This window comes from Bos grunniens, chromosome 14 (assembly GCF_055505025.1).
Source record: "Bos grunniens cultivar Pamir isolate PY7600 chromosome 14, Bosgru_T2T1.0, whole genome shotgun sequence".
NCBI lineage: Eukaryota > Metazoa > Chordata > Mammalia > Artiodactyla > Bovidae > Bos > Bos grunniens.
In genome coordinates, this window is record NC_141178.1 from 73,011,656 (window position 1) to 73,031,017 (window position 19,362).

The window sequence follows — 19,362 nt, forward strand, 5'->3', positions numbered from 1 at the left end:
CACGCATATATTAATAATTCACACAGACTCTGGAGCGTCTAGACAGTCATGCTAATGTAGGCTTTGCCTTAAAAGAGTCTTGCCACATGATCACTCTGCTCAGAGCTCCTTCCAGCCCTCCTGCCCGCATCTGTCCGTGGTCACACTCTGGTCAATGATGAATGCCAGTTTCTGGAAGGAGCAGACCAAGGGGTGAAGGGCCTGAGTGCCTGGGCCTGGCTGTGCTTCAGTAGAAGCCTGCAAAAGTCAGGTCTGCAAGCCCACCCCAGCTGAAGGTCATCATGCTGACAACCTCCACGCCAGGAGCATGACCACCCAACCAACTTGAGTCTTTAGGGAAAAGAGGGAGAGGAAGTAGAAAGGGGGCCCCTCAGTGGCGTATTATGATCAAGAATACTTCAGACGCACACTGTGCCTCTCATTCTCAATAATGGCTACCAGACACTTAATTTCCGTTTCAACAACTTCTGAGACCTGCCTCTGTGGTTTCAAGGATATCAGACACAGAAAGGATATTAGATACCCTATGTCCTGAGTTTATCCGTTCCAAAGCAAGCTCTCTGTGGGCAGGAAGTGAGAAGACAACCAGGGATTTCATGTTCTTTGTGGGCACATGTGACTTAGGCATAGAAACCAGAAGTCAAGTCCTGTACAGGGCGGTTTTGCCTAAGAAGAAACAGTGCCCTGTACTACAGACTGACTGCCAAACCCAGAATAGGGAGGCAAGGAGGTTGTGGGTCTGCAAATTTTTCTTAGAACAGATCTGGGGTTTGGGTTGCTAAAGGCCTCAAGTCTCCAAAACCGGCGGCTACAACCACAAACTTTGGCTGGGTCCACCGTAAAAGGAATTGCTAGTCCTCATCCTTTTGCGTGTTGGTAAAATTGCTGGATTTCCCATATGAATGACAAAGACATCTGACAGGCTGAAAAGATAGTGAGCCCAGTTAATGGTGAGACTGCAGACTACCACGTTCCAATGTGGCAGCCACATTCTGAAGGAGGATACAGAAAAGCTTAGGGAAGATCAAGGGATGATTAAAGGAGTGGAAAATGGGGACTTTGAAGCGGGTTTAAAGGCATCATTTGGTTGGAGCAAAGAGGCTGGGGTGTGACTTAACCGTCTGCCGGGACGTGAAGGGTTGTCACTGGGGAAGGTTGGGCAGCTGTTTTCCATTTGTACAGACGGAGGAGAAAGGCCCTCCAATTGTAGAAGGGCTGAGCCAGACACGAGGAAGAACTTCCCAGGCTTACATGATTATGTGTAATAAGGGGTTGCAAGTTTCTTAACCTAAATAGAGAAAGCTCTTCAAAGACATTAAGAATTTTTGAGACACCATTCATATTTGAATGTGGCAGAGGGTTAACTGGATTTCTTTTTCCTTCCCAAATCTTCGTGACTCTACTGTTTATGAACCACCTCACCAGCAGACACAACCAAGCAACACAGACAAAATTTTTAAAAAGGAAAACATACTCAGTTAAGTGTCAACTGATTCTGGAAAATTAAATAGCACCATGCTTTCATTTCAAAGCATGGGCTACCTCAAAGTATGTTATCTGGAAGCTTCTGAGGACGAGGGCTTTGTGCAGTGTACATCATTCCATGACTGACCCACAACTTCAAAGACAAGATGACACGTGATCCTCATTCCCGTGTTAGCCTGTCCAGTCTGCTGAACTGACAGCTGCCATGTCGACATGAACTTCACTTGACAGACAGGTCATGCCTGCAGTGTTCTTCCTCTAAATGCTAGTGGGACAAGTGACCTACCACTCCAAGGGCGAATCTGGAGAGCAGAGAACACAGTTTTTGAGACGTGACCAGTCACGAGCCCAGGAACACCAGGAAGTGGAGTGAGACGCTGAACCAGAGTCTATGGACCAAGGGACCAGAAGGCTTGGAATCATGACAGTCATCACTGGAACGCCAGGTTTGTGTAACTTCCTCAAATTTCAAAGTCCTTTCTAGACCTTTAGCACTAATGTACAGGTTGGAAGGAAAGTTATAACCAACCTAGACAACATATTAAAAAGCAGAGACATTACTTTGCCAACAAAGGTCTGTCTAGTCAAGGCTATGGTTTTTCCTGTGGTCATGTATGGATGTGAGAGTTGGACTGTGAAGAAAGCTGAGCGCTGAAGAATTGATGCTTTTGAACTGTGGTGTTGGAGAAGACTCTTGAGAGTCCCTTGGACTGCAAGGAGATCCAACCAGTCCATTCTAAAGGAGATCAGCCCTGGGTGTTCTTTGGAAGGACTGATGCTAAAGCTGAAACTTCAATACTTTGGCCACCTCATGCGAAGGGTTGACTCATTGGAAAAGACCCTGATGCTGGGAGGGATTAGGGGCAGGAGGAGTAAGGGACGACAGAGGATGAGATGGCTGGATGGCATCACCAACTCAATGGACATGAGTTTGGGTAAACTCCGGGAGTTGGTGATGGACAGGGATGCCTGGCGTGCTGCGATTCATGGGATCGCAAAGAGTCGGACACGACTGAGCGACTGAACTGAACTGACAGCTATACTGATTAGGGAAGGTATAATCTCTCCTGCCAGTTCAGCAGACTAAAATCACAGACTAAATGACCTGCCCTGGGCTACAACGTTGATGAACAGTTTAGGAAATGCTTTCATACTGTTTATGTTACAGGAAAGCAAAAAAAGCCCCAAAAAAGCCAAAAACAGAAAGGACACAAAGGAAATGTATATTTATTGAGTCCTCACCGTTGATGACTCCTACCACGCTTGGAATAAAAGCCCCAGTCTGGGTTAGGACCCCCGTGGGCCACCTTCAGACTCCTTCTGATTTCGGATCCTGCCACTTGGCCTGCGGCTCCCCCTGCTGGCAGCGAGCAGCACTGGCCTCCCCCCTACACCTCTGGGCCGACTCCCTACAGCTCCTCCCACCAGCAAGTCCAGCAAGTCCCCGGAGAGAGGGGTGGTCCTGTCCTGACCTCCCTCCCTGGACTTCCTACTCCTTCACACTCCACTGTACTGCCTTCTGGGCTCTTCTCACTCCCCTTTACTGCTTGTCTTTCTTCCCACAAAGAGCACACATCTTTCTGATTTGTTCACTAAAATGTCTGGCATGCAGCAGGCACTCAATAAATATTTACCAAATGAATGAATGCATTTCTCAGCCTTACGCGTACCTATCTCATGTACCCACCTGCGAGGGGACTATTTTTAGTTTCTTTTACTAACTAAGGTGAAGAAACAGGCACAGAGAGCTTAACTGGCGTCCCTAAAATCTCCTAGTAAACGAGCAGCACAGAGCCTGGCGTTCATCCCTTCCGCTTCCACGGGAAGGAGCACCAGGGAACCAGCCACGTGCCCCCCAGTCCTGCCCCGGCGGCAGCCCGAAGCCACAGTCCACGAGAACACCTCCTCTGAGAAGAGTAAGGGCTAGAAATAAACAGAGCAAAGGCGCCAAATATGAACTTCTATTCTGGTATCTTCTCAGGTCATTTAGATTTTATAATTGATGCAAAGAGAAATTTTAGAACCCTATTTGAAACACCTCTTCACTTAATGCATTTGACAAAATACTGCAGAAGCCTCAAGCCCATCTAAGCACATACAAAGGGCAGGCGGTCTGTGCCACCCAGCAGATACGGGAAACAGACCCGACCAAGGACCGAGGACATGCCCAGCGCCCAGAGCCTGAGCTCAGGAGGGCATTGGGACTTCTGCAAGGTTCCAGGGGCGGCCTGGTCCCTGGGCGAGGACCGAGGGGGAGAGGCGCGGGTGCAGGCCCCTGGGAGTGAGAGGGACAAGGCTAAAGGTGATAAGGAAGTTAACACGGAGGGCACTGCAGCTGGAGCGGAGGACTTGCGCACGTTCCCGGGAGCGTGGCAGTTACACTGATGGGACCCCCTGGCAGAACCGACCAGCCCACCGACATCTAGGGAGATGGCTGGGGGAGGAGTCGAGAGAGTAAGACTGGAGAGCGATGACAGGGCCCGAATCAAAGTGATGGTCTTGGTGCTGATGGCTGGGGACTCAAGTTACTGCTGAAAAGAGACTTTTCATTATTCCCAAAGATCCCTCTATGTAGCAGGTGGCTCTCCCAGGGCCCGCATTTGAACGATGCGGGGGGGGCGGTCCTGCGCCCCTGTAGGCTCTGCTGAACAGCAAATTTAAAAAGCTCCAAGTGCCCCCACCCCAACATCGTTACGATGTCTTTCAAAAATGAAGACTGTTCCAGCTCTGTTCCCTGAAAAACTTTGAGGCTTGTCCTTTTACAGCTTTTACTGTTCCTTAAAAGAACGCATATTTCTGGAAGAAACACTGGGAGACAGAGATAGTACAAAGCAGAAACTGAACATTACTTGTTAACCCTACTTAAACCCAGGGACACTCATGGCTAATACCTGAGTTTAACAAGATATGCGTGTGTGTGAAAAGTCTGTTTTTAGAAAAACATGGGTTGGTTCCATCTGTATATATTGTTTTGCAAACTGCTTTTTCCAGTTAACATTATTCACATAAGTGTTCACTTTTGCATATGTGCACACACACACACGTGGCAAAGCTGCTCGCAGGATTCTGAACATGTTTCCACTCGGTAAGCTCTTGACACATTCCCTGCACAGAAGTGATGAAGACATCACCCCTCTGACATAAACGCTCTGCCACTCTAAACAGAAGATGCCCTTCAGCTAGGAAAGTCATCACAAATGTGTGCAGAAACAGAATGAATCTGCATCTCCTAAAAGAAAACAAACACCACACATTTGTCCGTCACAGCTCGGCATGCACTGCGGTGAAGAGTTTTTGCTGGAAGTGTGAAGTTGTTAGTGCAGGCGTATTTCTGTTAGCAGAAAACAGCTGCTACTGGAATTAGTATCCAGAAATGAAATTATTTCCCCCCATCATTCAGCTGGATTGCTCACTGCACAAACAAGTGAACAAGTATTAATTACTTGGAAAATAAGGCTGACCCAGCCAGGCTCAGGCTGCTGGGTAGAAAGAGGTAAAAATAAAATAATAGAGCTCTCTTCATTTCCTAGGCGAATGCTTACTAACACAGCTGTTTAGATCTTTACACTCATTTCAATTTTTGTTCAATATTTATTTAGACACCTACCATGCCTTAGAGGGACACATATGTTTGGTACACCATCAACAACCACACAAATCCTGGATAAGAAGTTAGGCATGCACTGAACACCTACCACTGAAGAGAGATCTTAACTCCAAAAATTTAGTACATTAAAACTTCTGGCTTTTGCAAAGTATTTTGGTTTTTTTGGGGGCAAGGTAGCGGTTTTCATTTATTGAGCACCTAAACCTTATCTCCTGCATTTGCAGGTGGATTCTTTACCACTGAGTCACTTGGGAAGTTAGAAGGGAATAAGATATCTTAATAAGCAAATTATACAAATTTGACATCAGAGAAAACGGAGGCTCTAAAGCCTTGAGTAACTTATCCAAGGTCCTACAGCTTGTTTCAGGAGTTGGTTCAGTTCAGTTCAGTCGCTCAGTCGTGTCGGACTCTTTGCGACCCCATGAATCGCAGCACGCCAGGCCTCCCTGTCCATCACCAACTCCCGGAGTTCACTCAGACTCAGTCCATCGAGTCAGTGATGCCATCCAGCCATCTCACCCTCTGTCGTCCCCTTCTCCTCCTGCCCCCAGTCCCTCCCAGCATCAGAGTCTTTTCCAGTGAGTCAACTCTTCGCATTAGTGGCCAAAGCACTGGAGTTTCAGCTTCAGCATCAGTCCTTCAGGAGTTGGAGCCCAGGTCTAATCAGCTCCAGGATTTGCCCTTTTATAATTCACAGTGCTGCGTCTGATCTCGTGGGGAGAGGAAAATGGTCTCTTCCTGCAGTGACAACAGGGACAAAGATGTGGAAGTGGGCAGGGTCCAGGCTGGCCTCCACAGAGGCCAATCACACAAACCAGGTTATTGAACACTCTGCAAGGTGGGGAGCAACCTGTTGTGAGCGGGCTTTCAGAGCCTCTGTTGAAGTCCTGAAGCTGAATGTTATCTTCCGGGCTCTGGACAAGATGGAGAACAAGATTCCCTGGAAAATGTCTGTGGGTCTAAAGAGCCCAAGGATAGGGACAGAGAATCAAATTCTTGCTCTAGTGTGATGCCTGGAGGTGCCAGATGTGTTGTCCACTTCTAACAGGAAGAAATGAAATTCCTATGAGAGGACAGGTGCCTCAGATGAGCTTCATCAAGTCCTTCCAGGAAGAAACAGCAGTACAAAGGAATTCCAGTAAGTGAGATTAAACACGAGATGTTAACACATGAGGGAAGAAGATGATCGTAACAGCAATAATGATAGCTGACATTTACTGAGGGCTACTTCCAACTCCCATTGTGTTCTAATTACTTGGAATCAATGAACTCACTTAATCTTTACATATACCTATGAATTGGGCACTACTATGAGGAATTTAGTGTTATTTTGACTCAAATCATGGCAGTCTGGGCCCACAGTGATGGGTGACGTCACCCCAATCAGATTTTTTAAAACTTTTTTTTTTTGGTTACACCACGTGGCATGTGGGATGTTAGTTCCCTGACCAGGGAACCCATGCCCCCTGCATTGGAAGCTCGGAGCCTTAACCACCAGCAAAGATGAGTAATCATTTAAGTTTACCAGACATTTGGCTTCCCTGGTGACTCAGATGGTAAATATAAATCTGCCTGAAATGTGGGAGATGTGGGTTCAATCCCAGGATTGGGAAGATCCCCTGGAGAAGGGAATGGCAACCCATTCCAGTATTCCTGCCTGGAGAATCCCAGAGACATAGCCTGACAGGCTACAGTCCATGGAATCGCAAAGAGTCAGACACGACTGAGTGACACTTACCGTGGTCCAGGTTCTATAAAGCTTTAAATGAATCATCTAACTCTCGTGACACTGAAAGGCAGGTACTGTTAATATCCCAGTTGACAAGTGAGGAGTAAAGTATCTTAACAAAAGCTGGCATCAGAGGAAAGGACTATTATGTAGTAGAAAGAGCACAGGCACTGGGAACTCAGAGGTGAACAGGACACTAGCTTCTTATACTTTTGAAATTAATTTCTCAGGATTATTATGGTCAAGGGGTACTTCACATATAATCCTTATATTTTCTTTCTTCAATATCTTGTTCTATTGTATTATATACTGATAATGCAATGCTTATGCTAAAAAACCAAAGTAAAAGCAAACAATACAAAGATACAGAAATTTATTTATAATAGTCTAGTGGCTTAACATAAACAGTTTTATCCTTAAGCTTTATGCTAACATTTGCCATAGATTTGTCACAATTGGCGTTTTGAAATGAAAACATCTCATGCTGCACTGAACAGATACTAGACACGATCAATATTACTGTGACAGCTGATTCAGAGGTTTTCACTGAATTTGATTCCCCAAGTGCTGCATTACTTTGAATAGTAAACTAAAAAAAAAAATTGTCTTTGAACAGGTATGTGCGAAGCAGTGAAATTGTAGAAGAAATCTCGGGATGTGTGCAGGTATACAGAAAATGGATTTTTTCCAAAACAGTCAGCTGGAGAGACGAACGGTCCCTGGAGCAGAACGCGAGTGTGTGGTCAAGCCAACAGGCCATGGCTCGCCAATCTAAACACATACTTGACCCTCTCCCAAGTCAACCTGGTAAGAAGAACCTGCCAAAGTGACTGGGCCTTTCCAGCATGAGGAATTCCCCTGTCTTAATTAAGGGGTCCCAAACAAAGACCCTGTATTTCCTGACCGAAAAAAGCTGTTTTGTCCACTTTTCAAAAGGTCACTGAATTCCGCATGTTTTCTCAGGAAACTGCTGGCCCTGATTTTCAACCTGTTTCTAAGGAATCAGAGGTGTTTGCAAAGTCTGGAGAAGCCAGCTAAAACTGGCCACAGAGATCTTTCTGTGGGGGCAGGTTATGTGATTACAAAGCGATGTAACTGGCAGTAAAAACAGTGTGGCCTGAAGCCAGTGAAAAGTAGGGACCAGGTTAACACAAACCAGTGGGAGGTGGTCAGAGGTTAGGTGGAGAGGACCCACTTCCCCTGGCCTGCTCCGGGCGCAGGAGAGGTGGACTCACGATTTCCAATGTTTGCAGCAGGGCAGGCTGCCTGTCAACAGATTTCAGTACCTGCAGGGATGTCCGAGGATGAGGTAGCACAAATAGCAACTTCTCTTTGGTACTAGCTGGTAACACAAATACCAACTGCTATTACCTGTGGCCCACACACAGCATGGTGCCTCATTCAATCGCACCAGCACCTCTGGCAGTTAACTGCTTTTCTCCAGGCAAATGGTGAACCTGGCATTCAGAAAACTTTAGGTTTTCCAAATATGTGTGAAGTTACACAGATTTCTGAAAAAAGAGCCAGCTGTTGATATAATTTGGGTAGCATCTAGATGTGTTCAAACTTCAGAACAGCCAATAATATTTTCCCAGAGATGAGATGAAAAAAGTAAGGAACACCCGATTCGGTTTCGAGGGAGCAGAAGGCAAAGTTCTGGTGGAGCAGGAGAACCAGGCAGGACGAAGAAGGACAGACTTCCTTCGTGAAGGAATCTCCTAAACCCTCTGACTGAACCCCACATGTTAAACACACGGGGGCAGAGTTTCAGGCTGGTTACAACATGCGCTTGCTTTCCGGGCCACGTGGCCAGAAGGCATCGCAGACACAAGGGTGGTGAACAAGCAGATACACTTACCGTGGCGTGGGAGATGGTCAGGATCCCGTTCTTGACGGAGCACTTCCTTCTCTGCCACACTTTCCGGATCCTGAGGATGGAGCCAAACACGACCCGATACAGCACCCGCTTCATGCAGCTGTGCGGTGTCATGCTTGACCATCATCACAAAAACCCCCCACCAAACCCCACACAAGCCAGGGTCTGGGCTGCCGTTTATTACCCCAGGGGGAGGGGAACGCAGACTAGCAGGCACACAGGGAGGCACCAGAGCACTGGTTTCTTCCCGCTCTGGCCGCACCTCACAGCATGTGGAACTTCCCTGAGCAGGGACTGAACCTGTGTCCCCTGCAGTGGAAGCACAGAGTCTTAACCACTGGCCGCCAGGGAAGCCCAGAGCACTGCTGTTGATAGTGAAAACGGGAGACGACAACAGAAATCTGATAGCAGGAGAACGGATAAATGATTACAGGCATTTAAAAAGAATAACACAACTACGATATGTGCGGACCTACGCAGATTTCTGAAGCATACTGTTGGTTGAAAAAGCAAGCTGTTTTAAGATACTTTGGGTATCATCTAGAATAGTTAAAATTTCAGACCTATAAAACAGCATTCTACATTTTCTATACATATATGTATAAACGTATTTCCTTATTGTCTGTCTTACATACATATTTATTGTATGTAAGCTCTGTAACGATAAGGACTTTCTTTGGTTCAGAGCTATATCCCCAGTGTCCACAACAGGGCCTGGCATGTAGGACTCCCAGAAGGTATCTGCTGAACTCACAAGGACCCTGCCTTCCTCAAACCACACATTACAAGTCACAGGTGCCATCTGTGGACATAGACCAGTTACCACTACTTCTAAAGACAGCAGGTTAACTCTCAGACTTGCCTGAGGGAAGCATCGTTCGAAGCTGGTGCACGGGAGACTGTAAGTGCGTCTCCCTGCCTGAGAGGCGGGGGCAGGTCCCTAGGTTACTAGCCCCTGGGAGGATGCTGAGCACACAGGGGACCCCGGGCTGGCTGTGGACGTACCCGTCACTCTTCTTCAGCAGGTAGCCCTTCTTCTCGCTGCCGTATTCCTTGTTGCCCTGCAGCTGGTGCATGCTGTAGCCTCCCTGCCGGCTCTGGGAATCCTAGAGAGGAGACGTCATGGATTAGACTCATGCTGGAGACAATTTTCCACTCCTTGACTCTAGTCTGCCACGGAGCCTTGGTCTGTTGGTCTGGAGCTAAGAGAATTGTGGACTTTTGAGAGCTGCCAGGTCCTTGATCATATACTAGCGGAGGAAACTGGGCAGGTGAGCAATTGCCAGACAAGCCTGAGCTGAGGGCTGGGGTCCGGGTCTCCTATTCCTAGTCCGGAAGCCAGCTCTACCTCAGAGACACTGCAGCAGCAAGCTGTTCTAGGACTCAAACCAGTCTACGCTGGCAGCAGAGGCGAGTGCAGAGAGGGCTAGGGGAAGCGAGGTGGGCACCCAGCAAAGCTCATACACCCCGAGAGTTCCTCCTCCGGGCACTCTGCCCCTCCTTCACCTTTTCTGCTAAAACATCCCCAACAAAAAGCACCCCTTCTCAGCGAGGGACAAAGAACTGCAATAAAACTCTTGTTTTGCAACTAACGAGTCCTCTGTAAGAATACACCTATACCCACGCTTTGCATTTAAAAGGATGACTCGGTGGCAGGGAAAAGCGTATGACATGGTGACAGGACAACACAGATGCAGACAAGCTCGGTTTAACATCCACGAGTGCGTCCTCCTCATTTCTAAAGACTGCACTGTGGAAAGGTAAGAAAAGAACCCACAACGCTGAATGGTAGACGGGCACATGGGGCGTTAGACACAGACAGTACGGTCTGACAAAAAGCATCGACTTACTCTCCTAGACTTCGATCAGGAAGGGCAAAAGCAAGAGGGAAAAAAAGGCAGAACATTTGAAAATACAGTTAATTTCATTGATAGTCTTATTGTTTATAGGCTAAGCAGTTTTCACAACACAGAGAGACAACATCACTGCAAAGGTAATTAACATCGGGTATCTCTCACACTTCAGAGTCATGATAAACTTTGCGTGGCAGGATAATAAAACATCTTCATCAAGTTTCATTTCAGGTCACTTGAGAACAGAGGGAAAAGAAAGCTGGATAGAAGAGGAAGTACACGCTTCACCAAGATTGAAGGGCTGACAAACCTCAACATGTTTATGTGTAAAAAAACCCAGTTCTTTACTTACAAAGTCTAAAGAAAACAGCAAGTGGTAGGAAGACCCTTTGTTTTCCTACAATTTATGTGAAGTGAAGAGAATTTAATAAAAATAACAATAAACAGCTCAGAAGCAAGCCCTGAAATGTGATGGAGAAGAGGCAGGAGGCTGAGGCACATTTACTGATGATCGCCCACGGCCTCTCCCTGGCCTTCAAGATCCCCTGGACCAACAGCGTGTGCTTGGCGAGTGCTTGGTGAATGTCAGTAACAGCTGCAGGGAAATCTGTAGGGCTATTGCATACACACCATGAGTTCACTGTTCAAAAGCACGCCCCAGATGCTCCCTAAAATCCAGGTGCCGCAAACGTGCTGATGACGCTGGCTGGGATACAGCCTGTCCTGGAACTGGATGCTCACCCTTGGCCCCCGCTGTCCTGCTCTCTAGTGTGGGTAACTGAGAGCTGACTGCACGCTGTACCGGGCTTAGACTAAAGAGGTTACAAACTCTGCTTGGTTTGTTTATTTTATTTTTTTATTGGACATGCAGCTTGTGGAGTTTAGTTCCCCAACCAGGGATCGAACCTATGCCCCCTCCATTGGGAGCTCAGAGTCTTAACCACTGGACCACCAGGGAAGTCCTTGCTTGTTTTCTTAATCTGAGTCATTTCTTTAACTGGCCAGATTCCCTCCAGCTGAAATGTATCATTGGACAGTTTTAATCATCTGGGGAAGGGTGGAGCCTAGGAATGTTGAAAAATTCCCCTCCAGGTTTACTTTCAACCAGGGTCTACAGCCTTGGACTCAGGAGCTGTGACCGAGGGGCCGAACCTCATACCAAACAGGCAAGAGTCTGCCTCCTCCAGTGCCTCCAGGGACACCCCAATGCAACGGTGGGGACACCCCCAATGCAACGAGGGGGACACCTGGGGTTTTTTTTCAAGGAGGCAGCAGTGTGTCCACAATACCAGTCAAGAAATACAAGGACAGAAGATCAGATCAGATGGTAGAGACTTGAGCTACTGAGACAAAATTCACAGGCTGGGATAAATGAAACCCACAGAATTCCTGCCTTAACCCAGTGAAATCCCAGGGAAATCACGTAACTACGGAACATTACTTAACAGGTATCTTTGCCACATCTACACCTCCCCACAACATTAAAAACAAACTCTAACATCTCCTTGATATAGATTCTTATTAAAAGAATAACTATCTTCCTTGGACCCATTTTCAATGAACTTCTCTTTATCTGCTCACATAATTCCTAGTCTGTCTGAATGCTTTAAAAACTATTCCTCTTTCACCTTAACTGGCCTGCTAACATTTAAGATAAAGGTCCAAGTTTAAAAAAGTAAAAGTACTTTTTAAAAAAAATAAGGATTCAGATGGTGATAATTGATGAAAACTATTGTATTCTGTAAACTTACTACTAAGACATTCCTTACATATATTTTTACTAGCCTAAATTAACTTTAAATTCTGAATAACAAGCAGATTGAGTATTCTTTGCTTTGTATCAGACAAACATGGTTTTAAAGGTGAATAAAGTGGCTGAAGCCTAGGCTTTGACCCCAGAAGTCTGTTTCATTAAACCAAGCAGGAAGGAAGTGATGAGTCAGAAGTAGCATCAACAATCCTAAACTAACTACTGAGTTTTATGACCTAAGAAAGTCACACAAATGATTATGATATTGAGAAATGATGGTTCAGCATAGCACTCCAGATAAACAAAAAGAGGATTCTATCTTTCAAGAAAGTAAATCTTGGAGAATTGTTAACACTTAATAACAAAACAATCTGGAAAAAGGAAAGGCCACCCACTCCAGTATTCTGGCCTGAAGAATTCATGGACACAGGAGCCTGGCAGGCTGCAGTTCATGGGGTCGCAAAGAATCGGACACAACTGAGTGACTCTCACACACACAGTAACTAAACAAAGCACAACTGAAGGCATGAAATAGGCTCTGAATCTTCTAACAGCAGAACGGGAACCAATATGTGCAGAGGAAAGAGAGATGCAAATGAGAAACTCATTCAGGCAAGCGATTTAAAACTAAACTTAAAAAGAAAACCTTGGAGAAATTCCATGATGTGACTGAAGAGATATAAACTATAGAATGATAAACTATGGTGGTACTTTTTTAGTTCAATTTCCCATTCTCTATTAGCAGTACAAATTAGCTTACTTTCTTATTAGAAAACCTTATTAACATATAAGATGCATTACTAAGGAGCAGAATCTTACATCCTCTAAAACTGCAAGCAATTACACCCTCATTGACTTAATGGCTTATAATTGTTTCTGGCATCCAATTTAAAACTAAACCTCTATTTATAGAAGCTTCAAATTTCTAATGTAAGGTATGAATGGAGTGGGCAGAGGAGTTCTTTTGTTTCATCTTACTAAATATTTACTAGTTGTTTTGGGGTGCCAGGCAACGTACCAGACACTGTGAAAGGAGAGATGAGCAAAATACAAAGTTTGCAAAGTAAGATGGGTTACTGAGACAGACTCAAAGAAAAAGGTGGAGTTTGGGGAACAATTTATGAATAGCATCATTAAAAATCAAATATTTTCAACCCTGAAAATAGTATTAAGGCAAACAGTCCTTTTACAAAGTTCAGTTCAGTTCAGTCCAATGCTCAGTCATGTCCGACTATTTGCGACCCCATGAATCGCAGCACGCCAGGCCTCCCTGTCCATCACCAACTCCCGGAGTTCACTCAAACTCACGTCCATCGAGTTGGTGATGCCATCTGGCCATCTCATCCTCTGTCGTCCCCTTCTCCTCCTGCCCCCAATCCCTCCTACCATCAGAGTCTTTTCCAATGAGTCAACTCTTCACATGAGGTGGCCAAAGTACTGGAGTTTCAGCTTTAGCATCATTCCTTCCAAAGAACACCCAGGGCTGATCTCCTTTAGAATGGACTGGTTGGATCTCCTTGCAGTCCAAGGGACTCTCAAGAGTCTTCTCCAACACCACAGTTCAAAAGCATCAATTCTTCGGTGCTCAGCTTTACAAAGTTAGACTATTATAAAAACCTAACTAATTTCCTGAAACATTTGCCAAAAGTCAATAAAGAATTGTGACAAGGAAAAAATGAGTGTACCAAAAATCCACAGATCCTATTTAGAGTTCAAATTCTTGAAGCTTCCTTTAATGGAGTCAGGTTGAAGCCGGTGGGGGTGAGAAGGCTGAATGATCTGATGGGTGACTTTAATTTCTCAAGTCCTTATTTTAGATTACCTTCCACTCTTCCCAAACTGGAGTGTAAGAACTCTCTGGTAGACAGTCTTTTACCAAGTCATTAAAAATCATTACTTTCTAAACATATATTGTGATAGGAGATGATAAACACCATGAGAATGGGACAGCCATGTTACGAAAAGTCAACTTTACTTGTAAAATACTCTGGACATGGTGTTAATGAAAACTTATTTATTAATTTGGGGTGGAATTAAAATAAACCATGTGGATTTCCTCATGCGTATGAGAGGCTTAGATGCAACTATGCTGTTTAACTAGTGTGAGCAGAATAGTCTTTATGCAAAACAAAAAGGGACTGTAATAGTCTTTTTTTCTTTTTTCTCCCAAGAAAGCTTCCAAGCACAGGAAAGAGGTAATCCGTGTGACAAAACAAAGGTAGGAAGTGCTTAAGTATACAACTGCCAGCTGAAAACCGTGTCGTTTTCTCCCCAGACAGAGACCTAGCTCTTACCTCTCCAGTTGGGTATTTCTAGGGCTCTTACGCTGAAAAGTAAGAAGAAGCTACGGGAGACAGCTTCTCCCAGGGCCAGCAATAAGCGTGGTCTGAGGCCTCAGAGCACAGGTGCAGACGCTGCAGAGACTGGATGAGCTGGGTATGAGCCCACACGCCTCCCAGCCCCTTGGTGCCTCCTCCCAGGGATCAGCAGGTGCTCAGAGCAGGGCTACAGGCTCCACTCGCTGCGTGAACACCCAGGATTTATATAAAAACTGGATTTGAGGAGGCAGGAGGGTAGAGGGTGAGAGTCATTCAGTCAAGGGAACCTTCAAGGTTGCTTTAAGATTAGTGGTGCTGGTGCATGCTTGAGGGGGGTTGCTCTGTTCCTGTTTTGGACTCCTTGAACCCCTTTTGGAAACTTTAGGAATTTACAGAGGGTTAGTTTGCAACATTTAAAAAAAAACCGGGGGTGGGGGGGGGTGGGGGGGGTTGGGGGGTGGGGGACGGACACTTCCCCCAGTGGTCCAGTGGTTAAGACTGCCTTTCTCTGCAGGAAGGGTGGGTCCAGTCCTTGGTTGGGGAACTAAGATTCCCACATGATGCACGGTGCAGCCAAAAATTAAACAAACAAAAATCAGCTTGCAATTGTGAGATAATACAGAGAGGAACTGAAACTATAAAAAAGTGCTGTATTTTGTGTGATTTTGATTAAGTATTGCACTTAAACTGAATCCATAGTAATTTTATAACATAAGCACTACGTTCTCCCATGCGGTGAATGGTGCTCACTACTCCATGTGCCCTTCACATGAAGTCCCTTCCCTTCAGTTGCACCCCAGGTCCTCCACAACCATGTCTGGGTTTTTGCCTCAGAAGCAGCATGTCTCACTCCTCCACCCATCCTGCCCCAAGCTGTAGGTGGGCTGCGGACTCCGCCTGAGTCTTTCTGGCTTCTTCTCTTTTCTGGCACGGCCCCTCCCAATCTCTTACAGCCTCCATACTGCTGTAGGTCTGATCGCTGGTCCACACGGCTGACTATTACCTACTAGGCAATGAGCTCCTTGATGGAAGGGACCCAAGTTCAGTGCCTAGAACAGTTGTTGGCACACGGTAAGTATTCATTAAATGCTTGACCAAACAAATGAACAGATAAGACTAGTAATTAAGGATGTGTATTGCATTCATTTAACACTTAACCATTCACTGTATACTGTTTCAGCCCGCAAGGACAACCTCACATTAATTTTTCTAACTGTGGGGACAAAAGCTCTGCATCAAAATAAGTTCTCTATTTTTCTGGTAGAATGAGACAGGTTCCTCTTAGCTGCCTGGAATGGGGGTGTGATCATCAATGCTTACTCTTTAAAGCCTGGGGGGATGCTCTTCTGAAGCACACCTCTTTAAGCCAGGATGGCAAACCTGGTCATGGAACTGGGCACATCGTTTTTTGTTTTTTTTTTACAAGGAGGGAATGGGAACTTAGAGGCTGTTTCTACTGTGTTTTAGATGACAGCTGTATCTTGGGTCTCATCTATCCCCACCACCACCATGACCACCCTGGCAGGAAGCCCTCCCTATGCTTGTTCTGCAGATCAGGATACAAGGCCCCACTCAGAGGTTAGCCCTGCTGGAAACACAGAGACCACCTACTTCTTTCTGATCGAGTTGGAGCGAGGACTTTATTAGGTCTCGGAGTGCGGTCAGCTGTTTCTTTTCTTCGTCCTGGGTCTGTTTGATCTATGAGAGAAAAACATTTCTTCTATCACTCATCTCTCATACATTTATGAGCAGAGTTTAACTCATCCAAATAGATACCACTCATCAAACAATTATACAGTTGATTTCCTTATTAAAGTCCTTCGCATGGTCTCATTTTTGACAGGCATGATTTTCTCTTCTTCTTAAACTACCAGTGAGGTTGGAAATTAGTGAATAATGCAACATGCTTCCTTATTATGTAGTATGTCTAGGCTAGACAATTAACTCAGAAGGACTATTTTAAACAAAGGTAAGAAGTAACACTGAGTCATTTGAGTTTTTCAAAGGGTGGAAATACCATGATGTGACTGAATGGGCCAGAAGACAACCCTCAGAATGACCGGAATCCCAGAGCTAACGCATGGACGAAAGTTTACAAAGTTTACACAAGGGCAAGGGACTGGTGCTGTTTTCCTTTCTTCTTTTCTTTTTCTTTGGTGCTGCTTTTCCTAATTACTTGGAATTTTAACTGCAACCTGAGCCATGTTAGCTTATTCAAGAAAAATCAGAAAAAATTCACAGCTGTGTATTTTTGAAGTTCTATCAGAATATCATTTGTAACACTAAAACCTTATTTGAATACATGCAGTTACACTCCTAAACACATACTTTCTTTTTTAAATTTGAAAGTGAATGTTCATTTCCCTCCCCAAACTTTCTCCTTTTTATTTCGTATTGGGGTACAGCCGATTCACAATGCTGCAGTAATTTCAGGTGAACAGCAAAGGGACTCAGCCATACGTATGCCAGTATCCATTCTCCCCCAAAATCCCCTCCCATCCAGGCTGCCGCATAACACTGGGTAGAGTTCCATGTGCTGTACATTAGGTCCTCGTATATACTTTTAATATTATTCATCGCCAACTGGTTCATGAAGAACAAATTTGAGATTTCTACATAAGCATTTAGTTTTTTTCTCAAAAAAGTTTTCCTCTTGATTTTCTTCTTATAAAGGCAAAACATAGACAGTAGGGGGAAAGAAAGGGGAGGAAATATAAAACAAGCAAGCAAGAAAAAAAATCATAAATATCTGCTTATTCAGAGACAGTCACTTAGCTGCTTTCGTCCCAGGATAAAAATTTCTTTTTGTCTTTCTGCAACTGCTGACGAAAGGGCACTCGTGTGATGATAGCCACTCAGAACCAATGGCCATCCCCCTGCTCCCTGCCCTACCCTGCTCTTCCTATGTCCCAGAAACATACTCTGGAATATCTGACCAGGGATGATGTCTCTGAGTTAAACTGGAGGGGAAAAACAAGTTTATCGGCCTTAGGTTTGTGCTGACACATCACTTCACCCTGTCTTCTTTTCTTTAGCACTCTTAGAATACAGATTACAAACTTACTGTTATTTACCCACAAAAGCAAAGTTAAAGTGTATGCATTTTATAAAGAACTTACATTATACAAATCAGCAGCCAGCTTTTCAATGTACTGTTTCAATTTATCAGCTGTTTTCAAACCATCTTGAAAGAAACTACAATGGAAAACAGAGATTTACCAGCGGTTTTAAAGAAAACAATATGAACCATAGTTACCTGAAAAATCTGAATTTCCATAGGTACACATTTACTCTACCCATATATCTATACAAAACTAATTTCAGTATTTTATAAAGATGTACTGACAAATTATAGGCAGGAAGATTCTTTACTGGCTGAGCTACGAGGGGAGCCCAAGTTACAGGCACCATTTGACCTATGCTAGCAGCTGTCACATGGATACTGCAAGCAACAGCTATAGTCCCAACACTCTCATTCATACGAAGTACATTTCTTCATGGTTGTGCCAAATTTGAATTCAAAAGAGACAGACACATAAACCAGTGGAGTAAATGAAGCTGAACTGGACATTAAGGACAGCAGTAAAGGGCAGAGGACAGTCAGCAAGGGTTCTGTTTCCCAAGATCTCTGTGTCCCAACATATTTGAAACAAAGGCTGTCGAATCAGTGGTACCAATGAATTCGGAACGCTTTCAGTTCATGAAGACTCACCAGCCACATTTCAAGTGCTCAGTCATCACGTGTGGCTGGTGTATACCAGGTGAGACAGGAAAGAATATCAGCACTTCCATCACTTCAGTATGGCAGAAACCAACATAATATCGTAAAGCAATTATCTTTCAATTAAAAATAAATTTAAAGAAAGTTCTACTGGACAGTGCTGCTCCAGGTGAAGAAGAAGCAAACTGAGATCTGAACAGCCTGCAAGGAATGTTATAAAACATACATTTTTTATGGAGAAAGAGGGATGGTTTCAGTTTGAGATGGTACTGATAAAAATGTGAAGTTCTTTACCAGCAGTGAAGGTGGGCTGGAAGGAGGGATAATCCCTACCAGTCAAAAGGCTGAAGACAGACCCAGGCGGTTTATGTGCCTACAGTTAAATTCTTCTGAACATGACTAGACTAAGAAAAGTCCACACAAGGAGGAATGATTTTAATCTACAGTACGATCCAATGTTTGTAAACCAAACAAATCACATACGTAAATCCAGTAAATTTCTGAGTAAGGAGATTACGAGTCCCCTTCCCCTGCCCCAATTTTTTCCCCAATAGCTCCATTTTCTAAATATTTTCTTAAGATCATACATTACTTGGGCAAAATAAAATCAAAGAATCAACACAGCCTAGGAGGACGAGGCTGAGCTAAGTCCCTCTCAGATGATTACTTTTAGGGCCAACTTCTGGTTTTCGGTGGGAAGCGGGGATGCTGGTGGGGGTAGGGGAGCTGCTGGGGGCGGGGGGTGGAGGCCACAGGGGAACAACACAAATGCAGCCCCCGACAGTCCTCGTGACACCGGGTGGCCAGCACTGCGGTCATCAGAGCCCCCTGAGCCCCCGCCCATCCACGATCCACGGGGCCGCCTGCTGGCTGGGGCTCACAGCCGCAACCTCCACCGAGGCCCCGCCTCCCGGTGCCCCTCTTCCCTCTCTCTGACCTGGTTCCCTTTCAGGGGAAACGCCTGGCCTTAGGAGTAAAAAGCATATGGTATTTTGCTCCAAACCTCACCGCATGTATAATAAC

At 45.1% G+C, this 19,362-nt stretch overlaps 1 protein-coding gene and 1 long non-coding RNA gene across 12 annotated transcripts in view; one reads left to right on the forward strand and one right to left on the reverse strand.

Moving 5' to 3' along the window:
* Nucleotides 1–12,447, forward strand: part of LOC147359675 (uncharacterized) — a 32,967-nt gene extending 20,520 nt beyond the window's left edge. Inside the window, exon 3 of the long non-coding RNA XR_015141135.1 lies at nt 7,438–12,447. This is a non-coding gene — a long non-coding RNA (uncharacterized LOC147359675). The remainder of the gene's footprint in view (nt 1–7,437) is intronic.
* ASAP1 (ArfGAP with SH3 domain, ankyrin repeat and PH domain 1) overlaps nt 1–19,362 on the reverse strand; it is a 342,709-nt gene that overhangs the window by 50,649 nt on the left and 272,698 nt on the right. For all 11 annotated transcript variants that reach the window (XM_086337364.1, XM_086337363.1, XM_086337357.1 and 8 more), the window contains 4 exons: nt 17,738–17,813; nt 16,230–16,316; nt 9,703–9,803; nt 8,680–8,749 (listed from right to left, as the gene is read on the reverse strand). In XM_086337364.1, the coding sequence (XP_086193490.1) occupies nt 8,680–8,749; nt 9,703–9,803; nt 16,230–16,316; nt 17,738–17,813 (334 nt within the window). The remainder of the gene's footprint in view (nt 1–8,679; nt 8,750–9,702; nt 9,804–16,229; nt 16,317–17,737; nt 17,814–19,362) is intronic.